The sequence below is a fragment of the Spea bombifrons genome, chromosome 5 (genome assembly GCF_027358695.1).
Source record: "Spea bombifrons isolate aSpeBom1 chromosome 5, aSpeBom1.2.pri, whole genome shotgun sequence".
Lineage (NCBI taxonomy): Eukaryota > Metazoa > Chordata > Amphibia > Anura > Pelobatidae > Spea > Spea bombifrons.
The window spans coordinates 24,024,228-24,038,982 of NC_071091.1; the positions used below are offsets into that span (position 1 = coordinate 24,024,228).

The 14,755-nt window shown below is 39.0% G+C and overlaps 1 protein-coding gene across 3 annotated transcripts in view; it reads right to left on the reverse strand.

The window, feature by feature from the left end:
• The window catches only part of COLQ (collagen like tail subunit of asymmetric acetylcholinesterase), a 35,932-nt gene that overhangs the window by 3,294 nt on the left and 17,883 nt on the right, over positions 1-14,755 (reverse strand). The window contains exons 6-14 of one of the 3 annotated variants that reach the window (XM_053467746.1): positions 14,421-14,492; positions 14,013-14,066; positions 12,311-12,337; positions 10,906-10,950; positions 10,709-10,744; positions 9,577-9,657; positions 1,865-1,952; positions 1,473-1,603; positions 537-656 (exon numbers count right to left, since the gene is read on the reverse strand). In XM_053467746.1, coding sequence (XP_053323721.1) covers positions 537-656; positions 1,473-1,603; positions 1,865-1,952; positions 9,577-9,657; positions 10,709-10,744; positions 10,906-10,950; positions 12,311-12,337; positions 14,013-14,066; positions 14,421-14,492 — 654 coding nt within the window. Of the gene's footprint in view, positions 1-352; positions 657-1,472; positions 1,604-1,840; positions 1,953-9,576; positions 9,658-10,708; positions 10,745-10,905; positions 10,951-12,310; positions 12,338-14,012; positions 14,067-14,420; positions 14,493-14,755 lie in introns of those variants that run through there. The other 2 variants (XM_053467744.1, XM_053467745.1) reach the window with 2 other exon arrangements.

Sequence of the window (14,755 nt, forward strand, 5' to 3'; positions counted from 1 at the left end):
GCATTTTTGTTGACCTCTTTTAGCAAAAGCAATTAAAACATGATTTTGACCCGTTTTTCTTAAAAATTAAATGAATTGTATACTAATGATACTATAACCTATGTAGTCACTTCCAGAACATAAATGAAAACATTTTATTTGTGCAGAGCAGCTCTCATGAAGTTTTGTGTCTACCTCTCACGGAGCCTATTCATGTACTTCCATAGGCATGTGGTACCCAAAACATTTTATTAAGACCTTCTACAATAAAATATTATTGCACACCATCCAAAGTAGTAATCAACTCAACTGCTTGGCAGCCAAATATGTTCTGGCATAGAAAAAAAAGAGTTATGTATAAAGTAACGTAACCAATGAATAGATCGTACCGTTCGCTCCACTTTTCAACCGCCTGTTCTGCATACATAGTTTAATTAACCAAATGCCTACCCGCTTAATTTTTTGATGTGAGGAGGTCATTCCAAGTTGATATTTTACATCAATAAGATATATGTCTGCGTGTGTGTGTGGCCTGCCATGACTTATAAACTGCTTACCTGAATAGGAAGCCATCCATTTGTGTCCTTGTAATACAGAGACTTAAGGTCTTTCCGAAAAGCTAATGCATTGTCAGCATTCAATCCATCCAGCTCCTCCTGGCTATCAACCAAGAATATCTTGGAAGACAAATATCACGTTAGTGCCAATAAAAAAAGTACTGGAAAACAATATATTTTTCTGACTTACACTAAAAATGTGTGATAATACTTAAGACACCGTATAAATAATATAAATTCTATTGTTTAAAGCAATTCATTTTTAATTTGGCTTTAGCTACTTAAAAAGAAATGAACCTTTAAATATTGAATGCTTATGTGGCATTACACCTTACTCTATGAATGTCATCCGCTAAAAGGCATCATAAACATCCTTAGACAGGCTATAAAAAGCAAAGCATATTTCTTGTAGTGTCTTTATGTGGACAGATGAAACGTCTTCAGATGATTTGGCTATTTCAAAAATACAGGGACATTTGGGTTTCTCAATGCAAGTTTCAATATTTGCTCTATGAGAGCTACCTGTCCAGCCTCACCACACCTTAGGAATTATTACTGCCCAAGTCAACTCCCCACCAGGCACTGTCCTCAAAGCATTTCACATTAACACAAAGCATCAGTATTCCAATATGCAGAGCCATCATTCCACGTGCGTCAGTGTATCATGTATAACATGGTTTTAAGGCTATTTTCTTTAAAGGTGTTTTTTGTTTCCCTCTTTTTGTCTGCGAGACGAGTGTTCAGAGATCATGTTTATGTAAAATGTGCTATTTATGTCTTAGGTCAAATAATCCATAGAATATAAGGAAATAAGAAGCTTAATTATTGACTGAATAAATACAATGTTGTTTTCAAATGTCAGTAGTTGAGCATATCAGATATATAACCTGTATAACCCAATGTAACTGGGGGGGGGGGAGAAGTCACCATTCTTACCTTGGCATAATTGTATCCATTGAAAGATTCATCATAATGCGGGTTATACCCAGTCTGTGGGTGTTTACAAAGACATCTTCCTGGAGGACCAGGAACACCTCTTTCTCCTTTTGGTCCAGACATTTGATGTGCTGTCAATGGAACAGGTTATCACAATACATTCTTTCTGCACTATTATATCAAGCTTACTGATTGGACAATGAGAAACAAAAAAGCCTTAATTGGTATAAGTATCACACAAATTTGGTTTGTGAGCAGGGTCTCAATGCAGAAATACGATTCTGAATTACGATAACCTCATCCAACTCCAAATTACATTATAACATAAGAAGCGCATTGTTTGTACCCATTTAAAATGTGATTGTTACCTTCTGCATTTGATGACATCATACCTGGTCCTGGGGGTCCTGGAGCTCCAGTGGCACCTGGTCTTCCAGGGGGTCCCATAATCCCCATGGGACCTGTTGCCCCATTTTCTCCCTAAAGTTGAGTAAGAAGCAATGTCATTTACACATATCACCGACTGCAGATATACATAGACCTGTCCATTGTGCCTGTTATCAATATAAACCGTTACAGTATAACGGAACCTATGGTTAGTTAGATTAAAGGTTGGAATTAAGTAAAACGGGTAGATTTACTTGGGTTTCTTTTAGCTATGATGATCTTAGTGTTATATTAAACAACATCTGTTTAGAACTGGTTCTTTATATTCAAATAATAATAGAAACAGGAGGAAAAAAAACACAAACAGAGGTATATATATATATATATATATATATATATATATATATATATATATATATATATATATATATATACAAATTTTATGTAATCTACAGTACATCAGACACTCCTGTTCTGAAAATACTAATTCTGTGTTATATCGCTGTGGGTCAATATATAGTTAAATATAAAAAAAAACACATGAAAAGCGTTATAAGTATTCATCTTTGTAGAAGCCAACAATGAATGTGACACAAAGACACATGCATACTGAATATAAATAACATATTGGCATGAACATTGAAGTACCCTCTTGATGCCTATGGGCTTGGTAAGGAATTCACTCTTACCATGTTCTTTGGGCACCTACACACAAAGATGGTTCGCAGCAACCACTGTATCAACCAAAGCAGAGCACAACACTAACTGGCAGATACTAAATACCCAATGGCGATGAAAAGTGTACTTTTTACCCTAAAGCTTGTTGCTAATATGTTCTATGATCCATACCTCCCAACTTTCCCAATGGCAAAAGAGATACATTTTGCTTTAAAAGTGTGGTTCAGAGGCAGGTCTAGGTTCAAAGTTGTGCCAAGACATTTTATGTGACTTTATGACCTATTTATACACGTTTATGTTACTGTGTAAGGCATTGAGAAGGCTATATTTACATTATACAACTGCATTTTGAAACAGGTTTTCTATTGTTTTTATGCACATTACTATGACTTTTAGGGCTAAAGAACACTGATACACTCATACCCAGCAAACATTCCGAGCTGCTGGAAAAAAGAGACATTGGGGGGGGCAACTGGATTGGGTCCCAAGGAGGGACCTAAACAGGAATACCTGGGAGAGTATAATATATAAAACCTTATCTGTTAGATTCAAGGTATATGTTATTGAAGGTATATAAATGAAAGAACTGCCAAATTAGTCAATATATGGAACTTATATGGAAAAAAGTTAATTAGAGACATGTATTAAGTTGTTTTATTTACCTATAATATAATTTTCTAGAATGCCTCAGTACTTTTACACCAAATACAATCAATCGGTAATGGGAAAATGTCTCTTGCTGTAGTTTGATGTACATACACGGCATTGGTATTATGTTGCCCTCACAAAATGTGTCCTAAATAATGAGGAAGGTACTCTACGTACTGATGAATTCGATTTCAGTCCATCCTGCTCTTATGTGGTAATTAATATGTGTCATCAACAAGATACTTAACAACCTGAAGTGCATAGTGTGGTGTTTCATTCATCACTTGAGCAATCCTGTTTGCAAACAGCGAACAAACCCAAGAGAATGATGAAACGTTGTACCATATATCTCCAACAACACTGTCTGAATCTATTGATTCCTCTATTGGTCATCCTCCCCCAAGAGAAGCGAGGCCGTATTCCCATGGACCACCTTATCCCCACTCTGGAGGGATACAGTACATTCATAGTTATTACCACAAGGCCATTGGAAGTCAATAAGTCACAAAACCACACATTTGTCTTATTAATCAAAGACTACAATCAGTTTTCGATACATCTCAAAAGCATCATCTGTAAAAATGAAGAAATAGACAACTGTGTCTACAGGGAAAAACAATTATAAAAAAGTTATTGTTTGGATCTGCATGAGTTGGACATTGTATTAGGTAAAGGATCAATGTTCACCCGCCATTTCTGTTTCTCCCCAGCTGTCTTCACTTGGCCAGAAGAGAATTCTATAGGATTAAAATGTGGCTGAAAAAGCCAGATCCAAAAATATGATCTGATATTACACCAGGCATGTCCAAAGTCCGGCCCGCGGGCCAATTGCGGCCCGCGTTCCGGACTGATGCGGCCCCCAAGTGAGCCACGGGACTTGGCGTCATCAGCCGGCGCAGGGAGAAGGAAAGCGCGAGATCTGGGCTTTCCTTCTCCCTGCGCCGGCACACACAGCCACACAGCGGTGGGCGCGGCTTCAGCTGTTGCCGCGCGGATCGCAAGGGAGCAGTATCGGAGGTATTTACCGGACATCCGGCTTAAAATCACTCAAGGGAGCCGGATGTCCGGTAAAGACCTCCGATACTGCTCCCTTGCGATCCGCGCGGCAACAGCTGTTGTGCGCCGGGGTTTGTTGTCAGATCCCGGCGCACAACACTGAAGCCGCGCCCACCGCTGTCCGTGCCCTCTGAACCCCGTGCCCTCGGAAGAAGACAGAAGAACTGAAGAAGAAGAGGAGCGAAGAGCAGGAAAAGGAGCTGTAAGGAGAAAAGAGGAAAGGTAGGAAAGCATACAGTGAGAGTGGATTGGTGTATGTGTGTGGATTGGTGTATGTGTGTGGATATGTGTGTGTGGATTGGTGTATGTGTGTGGATTGGTGTATATGTGTGGATTAGTGTATATGTGTGGATTAGTGTATATGTGTGGATTGGTATGTGTGTGGATTGGTATATATGTGTGGATTGGTATATATGTGTGGATTAGTGTGTGTGTGTGGATTGGTGTATGTGTGTGTATTTGGTGTATGTGTGTGGATTGGTATGTGTGGATTGGTATGTGTGGATTGGTGTATGTGTGTGGATTAGTATATGTGTGGATTGGTATGCGTGTGGATTGGTATGCGTGTGGATTGGTATATGTGTGGATTGGTATGTGTGTGTGGATTGGTGTATGTGTGTGGATTGGTGTATGTGTGTGGATTGGTGTATGTGTGGATTGGTGTATGTGTGGATTGGTGTATGTGTGTGGATTGGTATGTGTGTGGATTGGTATGTGTGTGGATTGGTATGTGTGTGTGGATTGGTATGTGTGTGGATTGGTGTATGTGTGTGGATTGGTGTATGTGTGTGGATTGGTGTATGTGTGTGTGGATTGGTGTATGTGTGTGGATTGGTGTATGTGTGTGGATTGGTATATGTGTGGATTGGTATATGTGTGGATTGGTATGCGTGTGGATTGGTATGCGTGTGGATTGGTATATGTGTGGATTGGTGTGTGTGTGGATTGGTGTATGTGTGTGGATTGGTATGTGTGTAGATTGGTGTATGTGTGTGGATTGGTGTATGTGTGTGGATTGGTGTATGTGTGTGGATTGGGGTATGTGTGTGGATTGGTATGTGTGTGGATTGGTATGTGTGTGTGGATTGGTGTATGTGTGTGGATTGGTGTATGTGTGTGGATTGGTGTATGTGTGTGGATTGGTATATGTGTGGATTGGTATGCGTGTGGATTGGTATGCGTGTGGATTGGTATGTGTGGATTGGTAAATGTGTGAGAGTGATGGGTGTTATGCTGTACCATTTCCAATGTATTTTTCATTATATAATTATGCTCTAAAGTACATCATAACTCCCATCACTCTATACTGTTCCATACAGTGGCAGAGCTGGGAGACAGAGGCCTTGCACCCCCACCGCAGGACTCCTGAAAGGTAAGTGAACTTCAAAGAGGGAGAGGGTAGATAGTTAGGAGGGGTAGATAGGGAGAAGGGAGTGAGAAGGGGTAGATAGGGCAGAAGGGAGCGAGAAGGGGTAGATAAGGCAATCATACTCCTATCATGCCAAGTCTGCGACTGCCTCCTGGAATCTGGGTATGCCTGGGCATGATAGGAATGTGATTGCTGTTAACAATTATATATATATATATATATATATATATTGTTATTTAATTGTTTTGTCCTATTTTGGTGTGTTACTTACTTTAAATAAAAGAGTTAGATTTTTTTTATGGTGTGTGTGGGGGGTCATATTCAGTTTCGGCCAGGTAGTTTTAAAGTGTGTGTGTGGGGGGGTGCCACATACAGGATCCGCCCCGGGTGCCAAATACTCTAGGTACGCCCCTGCCCTCCCCTACACAATTTCTTCATCAGATGCCCTTGTGGCTGTGTGTGCCGGCGCAGGGAGAAGGAAAGCCCAAATCTTGCGATCTCGGACGTCGCTAGATTTGGGCTTTCCTTCTCCCTGCGCCGGCACACACAGCCACAAGGGCATCTGATGAAGAAATTGTAGGCAGTGGCGGAACTACCGGGGTCGCGACTGCGACCAGGCCCTGGAGTTCTGCCAGTCAGTGGGGCCCAAGGGGTGCCGAGCGGTTGCTGAAAAAGGAGAGTGAGAAAGGGATAGATGTGGTATGCCGTTTTCAATAAACTTTGCATAAAATAGTTAATTTGCATTTCATTTTAATGGTTCAGAAAATGTCAGGCAAAATGGTCGGCCCTCGCACATGTTCACTTCATCAAATCTGGCACTCTTCGAAAAAAGTTTGGACATGCCTGTATTACACCATTACGTGTGATTTTTAGTGACTCAATTCTTAAAAAAACCTTTATGAAAATAAAGGTTTTTACATGATCTCATGTTGAGTAGTTAAGTAAAATAACATGCCCATGCAGGAAAGAATTTCACCATTATTAATAAATTTGCTATAACAGAAAAAAAAATCTGCTTGCGCTGTATAAAAATCCACAGAAAGGCACCTCTATTTGGAACTGGGCCACTTTCCAATTTAAAAAGAGGCTAGATGTCGCATAAGATGATTCTTAAAGTGGAAAAGGAAGTAGCACCTTCTTAATTTAGATGGCGTTTCAGAAGGGATATTTATATAGGGATGTCTGCTGCTGATACACAGCAAGTGGTAATTTGCACAGTAAGAGAAAAAGCCAGTCGCTACACTCATAAAACATGTAAAGACCTACAAAAAACACAATAATAACACAGAAACATATGTGCTTACTCAACGTATGCGTAAACTGCAGCCACTTTTTGTGGATTTTATCCCAGTTCCTAGATCCAGAAATGTTCCTCATGGGCTATAGAAGCAAATGATCTCATCAGCAGCTTTGAAGATGCACTTTACTTCTGCCCTCAGCATAGCTAGGAGATATCTGATTTGCCTGGCTGTATCCATAAATCACTGCTGATTGGGCCTTTGGTGGTATTTGGAATGCCCCACTTCCTTCTGCCCACTCCATACCACTTTGCCAGTTCAACCAGCCCTATCCTCATGCATCGATAGACCCACCTCAATGCATGTGCCATATAGACCAGGAGTGGGAGGCTTTAGAATACCATCCCTGAGAAATCTCCAGCAATGTTCATGAAAATAACTTCATAGAGAAGCAGCGAGGACATCAACAATCTCCAGTGCTTAAGGCTCACTTGGAGGAACCACTTCCCAACTTGATTAGACAAAAGTATCCTAAAGGATCAAGAGGGACCATATAAAATGAAAGAAAATTGGCATGAAGTGCCTTGGCTAATCCTTTGGTTGATATCAGAGGAAGAACATATACGTATGAATAACTCAAACAAAGGAACATTAACAAACTATAAAACTGTTTTCAGTGCTGAACTGTGTGAGGGCTCCTATATAATGAAAGATTGTTGGATGATGGAATAGATGATGAAATGAACTCAATGGCAGGGAACCACTAGTAGCTTATGCATCCTTGTACTAATAATTCCATGAGACGTGCTTATATAATATATCATGGATGATATATACTACAATGCTGTTTCACTAATCTCATGGAGTCAGATAATTGCTGGCGTAAGCACATGGATTTATATAAAGACCAAAAAACGATTGGGTAGTAAGGCTATATTGGGCAGAAGGAAGTGGGCAGAAGGAAGTGGGGCATTCCAAATACCACCAAAGGCCCAATCAGCAGTGATTTATGGATACAGCCAGGCAAATCAGATATCTCCTAGCTATGCTGAGGGCAGAAGAAAGCCTAAATAAATCAGCTTCACAAAAATCTGAGAACAAAAGGCAAAGATGGCTGCTCCCAGTGGGTTACTGATAGGTATACATTGATTTTCTTTTAATGTAAACACAATTTACTGAACTTCAACCTGCAATGTTTGAGAAAGGGACAGATCATTTTACTCACATAACCTGTATGGGAACTAAACACTCCCCACTGCCTCTGACTGCGGGCTATGATGTCATATTTAGCTTGTGCTGAACCAGCAGAGTCACAAGTGCGCATATAAATCAGCTGACATTGGTAAGTATATCATTTTACTAGTTTGGAACATCAGAATAGCAACTTACACAGTTGACTGCAATTTTTTTATGGACGAAGTACGTCATATAAGACTCCCGAGAGGCTCGACCACTGGCAAACATTGATTTAGTAACATAACCAGCCTGTTTATCTTTTAATCCAACGCACTACAACAACTGCACATTCAACACATTAATACACTGTACATAAATCATTGTATAAAAAAATACATTTCCACCTATTAGTCCCTATGTCCCATTTATAATTATTTGCAGTTATTTAGACCATCAAACTATAATCCTCCTTTTCAGATATAATTGCAAATATCACTAGAACAAAACAATACCAGTCTGTAGACGCTTTTCATTCTCTAGTAACTGGAGTATGAGGCCTGTTCACAGTACTGTGTTCACCTAGCACCTTTTAATGAAGTCTATGGAGGCTGTGCTGAGCCGGCACAGCGTCCAAAGCGTAAATCGGCCAGCCCTTGTAATCAGCCCACTGTCTGGAGGGTTTGATCGCCGGAGAGGGAGATCTGTCCCCCAGTTTGTGCCAAGGAGACTGCTGCCCCCCTGGGCCTAGTCGGCCTAGGCCAGAATACGTCACTGCCCATCCAGGCACAACTCAAAACAGGGGAGCATGTATTTTTGGATACCTTATCTTGACTACAGGCATCTCAATTAAAAGATACTAATGCAATATTTGTTTTCAGGCAAGGATACACAGGCAATCCCTGGCCTGTTTCTGGCAATTTCCTGAGTGATCTACTCTTTGCTTAACCTGAAAGTGTGAGATGGCAGACTAAAGATAGTGATCCTCCACAGCACAGACCAAGATCAATCCCGTGTAATGAGAGAACACAATATCATTTGCATCTGGAGCATCTCACATTTCTAGAATGAATGTACCACTGTAGCAATATAGCTAATATTTTACCAGCATACTGCATGTAGATAGGTGATAGAAGGGGTACTCAAAACCACACAGGACATTTCAACCCAAGATGCCTAAACAGAGAATTTCTTTGAGTGCGACACTTACTGGTTTTTGCCTATTCTTCATATTGTGTGCCCATTTTCATAAAAAGAAAATTAAAGATAAAACTTTCTATCAAACTTTTAATAGGCTTCTGTTTGCCATCAGTCTGAATGCAATATGGTTCAGAAAGTCCCAACATCAACAGAATGGAAGGGGAGGACTGCAGAGTGACATGATGGGGTCATGTTCCTACTGGTGGGTCTTTCCATTGGTGACAATCCACATGGATTGCTCTTTAAAAATAACTATAAAGTGTAGCACGTAGTATAGTTAATTAACCCTATACTTGATACCCACTTTGATATCAGCAGACATTTCCAAATACTTAAATGATCTTTATTTATGTACCTGTTTTCCACGCTTTCCTGGCCTCCCAGTTGGTCCCCTGTTACCGGGAGTTCCTGACTCTCCTTTTGGACCCATTTCTCCCTTTTTCAAAAATTAAGGAAATGCATATTAATACAGCCTAAATATACACAATGTAAAGCAGGTATTCACAGTTGTCCCAGGAACAGAAAATACTTCTTAAAAGTGGAACAGCACCTTTAATATATTTCCCCACATACTTAACTTATTCCTATTGAAGTAACAATAGAACCAAAGTGACTGTCCCCGGGTATTTTTTCCTAGTGTATTCCTTTGTGAACAAACCTACTATCTGATTTCTGTCTCTAGAGACAATATGAATTACATTCTATTAATTGCATGATGTTTACCTCTAAGGGCTTTCTCTAAATTAAAAATAAAAAAATACAAAAGGAAAAATGTTCAGTACTATTCTTATTTAAAAATGATGTAATTATCACCGCTAGGAAAATTGCTTCCAGAAAGCATTGCTATATTTAGCCTGGATAATAAGAATTATAAGACAGCTGATTCCAATACAAGGGTCATTCTCCAGTACAAGGCCAAAAATAAAAACAACGCAGCCTACAAAGGTAACATCAGTTGATTCAGCAATCGTGACCTAATCTAACATGATAATAGAAAGCAGACCTACAATTGTCTAAATAATAATATCCACTGTATGTTTAAAAATTCAAAAGCAATATCAATTAAACATGTTCAGCTATATATACTAAATTTAGGAGACTGATAAAATCTGCATGGACCTTTCATTCCATTGAATAACTATCAATTATCTTTTTAATTATTTATGTGCCTCTGTGTAATATTTCCATTTTATTTCTCACGCAGTCAGATCTGCATACCTGGGAACTTGTCTGCTCCGGCTACCCGGAGCCTATCCTTACAGGACGTGCCAAGGACTGCCCACTGATGCCCACTGGCCTCAGGGGGCATTCCCGCTGATGTCGGAGGACGTTCCTACTGATGTTGGGGGGAGTTCCCGCTGACATTGTGGGAAACACCCCCACTCCCGCTCCCGCTCCCGCTCCCGCGACCCAGAGGATTCGGGTGTTGACCCGGAGAAGAGGCGCTTAAATGGTGAATACTTGTTCCAATATCATATCAACCTTACCTTTTGGCCAAGCATTCCTGGCAGCCCCATAAAACCCTGAAAAATAACAAAAAAAAAACAGTGATTTAGGATAAATATGCTAAGGATATCTGTTGCTGATGGTATATGATTTACAGGAACACATTTGGACTGATCACCAATAATTTAGAATCTTAGAGAAACAGAATAATAATAACCGGGGCAAGCAGGATACCTACCTGTTCGCCCTTGGGACCCATTTCACCCATGTCTCCTTTCATTCCCTGGCAAGAAGGGAATAAGGAAGAAAAACGAGTTTGTTAGTTTAGCCATCTTTACTGAGAATTATATATTCCACTAGATTAAGGCAAATGCACATTTTTCCAATAGTTTTCATAGAATTGCAATCTCCATTCGCTCAGAAAACAAGTTATTTATTGAAATCTTTATATATGTTATAAGGATAATAAACGTAAATATGACATCTAATCTATAGAGTAATAAGCCATGATGGAACTATGTTCTTACACGATCTCTTCCACATACTGTGGATATACAGGTTGATAGCCACCTAGAAGCCATTGTCAAATACAGATAGGCTATGAATGAAAATGTAGGGTATGTAAATGGCATAATGTCATAAAATGTCATATTTGCAGATAATAATGTTGCCTTAACTTCGATTACACACATTCTCAACAAAACATTTACTAATAAGTGCTTTATACAAAGCAGAGTCGCTGCTCATCTGGTAATGGTATGGCTTCCAAAAACTGATATAAAACAGGCTTAATAAAATGCTCGTTGAGTGTTGAGGATTCATTGATTTCTCATTATAAATATCTTTATACACTGAACTATGAGGTGATCATAAAAGATGGATAAAACAGAACAAATTCTGGGGATACAGCTTTAAAAATACTCTGTAAAGAGAATAAAAACCACAAATGGTGCAATAACGTTTAAAAGGTTTAAAACAGCCCCCACTAGTTGTGCCACACTCACAAGATTGTAGTAGGAACTGCGCCTTAAAGATAGCCTGTATCTTAAAACGTTATTGCACCATTTGTGGTTTTTATTCTCTTTACAGAGTATTTTTAAAGCTGTATCCCCAGAATTTGTTCTGTTTTATCCATATACCTGTTATAAGGGGCTTTTTGAAGGAAGAGTCCTTGGGGAAGCTACCACATATGTGTTCCGAGGAATGAATAGAGGGTTAAAAAGCTAAGTACCCTGTTTTTATATTTTTTCATTCTTGTAGAACACAGTTACAACTGTATTGATCATAAAAGATGGCTCTGATAAGATGTGCTAAAAAGAGTTTTCCCCTCAATAGCTTATAAACTCCTCCCCTCATCTTTACATGGCAATATGATCATAGTATAACTTGTGCGGCCATTTTGCATTTTCTCGTTTCTTCCAGGTTATTTGTCAGTGGGAAAATTCTCAGTGAGATGTATTGTTAAAGACAGGCAAACCGAATATGAAATGATGTCACAAGGCTGCCAAGTAGCAATTTCTATCATTGAATGTAACCATCAAGATTGACACAGCAATTATTTAGTAGGCCACAAACCCTAAAACTCCACTTCAATCTGTATCACAGCATTCTATGGTTAGTACGAACGAGCCAGATCTACTGACCTTTTCTCCTTTAGCGCCAGGGAAACCCTTAAAAGAATTGCAGAAATATTAACTAAATGTCCTGAGCAGTGTAAAACGGTGAAATTGAGTAGGGCATCAAAAGCTCAATTTTTAAGTCACATCAATATCAGACTTAAATATATCTGGCATCTCTACCAGCCATAAAAATATGTTCTTATTCTACTCAAAGCCAACTGTACTAAATGACATTCAGGTAATTAGCCAGTTGATATATAGGGCTGCTACTATAACGTTGGCTCTGGCATCTAACTCTCTAATTAATACTCCCACAAGGATGCTATTAGTGAATAACAACGTGATAAATGAATGTTTCTGAAGAATCACACAAGACATCTAAGCCGCTCCGGCTATGTTATTTTTCATCGGGCTATGTTAGATTTACCCTTAGAATGCCGTCTATGTCCGAGTAGGTTGTTAAATAAAAACAACCATAGCAACCCTACAACTCCAATGGTGGGCGGATGTAGGCTAACAAAGGACCTCTAAGAGGCCCAGAATTACTGCTGCCTTAGTAGTAAAGACATTACTGGATGAGCAGATCATCAAGGCAAGATTCCTAAATCTTGGTTTGTCTGTAGGATACTGGTGCCAGTTGGTTAACTGAAGGGGTGCCTGTTAACCAAAGTTCCAAACTATGGGTACAGTTAACAAAAAGTTTAAACAAGGACTACAGGGTAAGGAATGATCTGGAATGACATGATTAAAATGGCTTGATAATGCAAGAATGGCTGTTTGGGTTTGAAATGGAAACCTGAGTGTAATTTCTCTGGTAAAGGTAATGTGTAACATCCAGCTGTTTTATGAGTTTTGGTTCAGAAAAATTCCACAAGCCATATTATGATTGATAATATAAAAAATAGCTAAAAAACATACTAAAACAGAAAATTCTTAACAAGTAACTGACACTCAACTAAATAAAAACAACTGAAAAATAGCTTTTCTCACGTTTCTCCTTTAAAACTATTTCTATATTTCTAATATTTGGTTAAAATTATTATTACTACGTTTTATTTATGTAGCTCTTTCAGTTTATACAGCACTTCTTACAATATATATATTCAAGATGTTTGACAAAACTAGAATTGATAGACCAAGACAAACTGATACATTGGGTAGAGACGGCCCTGCTGGCTTAATATTTGCATTAGTTTAGTGTAAACTGGACCTGTCACCAACATATTTATGCAATTGTTTTATGTATTTATTTGCACAATTGAATTTTGTTCTCCAGTAAATATAATTAATTATACTGACAATAAGTGATGAATTCATAACATCACAAGATCAATATTTTAAAAAATACTAACAACATATTATACACCAAATAAAGAAAGGTACCAGTGATTTTGATAAAACACAGTGCTTGCATGCAAATTATTATTATTTTCTTTTGCAATATTATAATAATGCTAGCATATTTTAAAGCTACATGCCAATATCTTTAAGGAATAGTGCTGAATTTCACTTGGTAGCTTGTGATATAATTTCAACCCCAAAATAATCAATTTTAGTGAAAAGTATAGTGCATTCACTCAATTACATTTGACAATTGGTCATTTAAAGTTCTCATGTCCTTTCCAAATGCGTTATGGACCCTATTACGTTGAAACGATTTATAGAATAAAAATCTGATAAAGGAAAAAACAAAAAACTAAAGCGTGCAGTAGCCATGTTTACAAACCTTGGGGCCCATTGGTCCTCTTAAGCCAAAAGCTGCTGAATCCCCTTTTTCTCCCTAAAATATATAACAAGGAAGTCACAAGATGAGTGATCAAAATTAAACATGATTATCAACAATGGTTAGACAAATGTTTTATCTGCCTTTGGCCTGAAGATCTTGACAGGCAGGACTGTATCTTGGAGCTTAAGGGGCCTAACACCACCAACCACCGATGGTCCTCTTTCACGTGGCGGCATCCTTATTTAAACTCATTAGGTGTGTAGTCTTTACCCAGCAGTCTGCATGAGGTAATGCAGTTTGGGACAGTGGGCCATAAAGTTGGCTTATGGACAGCTGACATACAGATGCTAATGGGTCTTATTCTGAGGCTGAAAGGATTAACAGGTCTACAAGCTAATTGACTCCTACCTTCTGTCCCATTGGTCCTGGAGGCCCTATAGGCCCTGGCATTCCAGGAACACCAGGAGGACCAGGCCTTCCCTGGGAAATGAACACAACAGTTAGCTTCATACCTGTACATCAATATGTAACAACATGCAACATGAAAGAAATATTTTGTGTGTATGCATGAGACCTTTTCCTCTATAATTGGAACTGTAGATTTTCCACAGTCTGTTGAAACATTCGTAGGCATGTATGCATAAATCCTATGTTTTCTCCCTTGCTCTGATTCAGAGTGCTTCCGAGACAGGATGTGTATGATGTTCTAGTGTCGTCGGCCTCAAGATTAAATGCTTAGCATG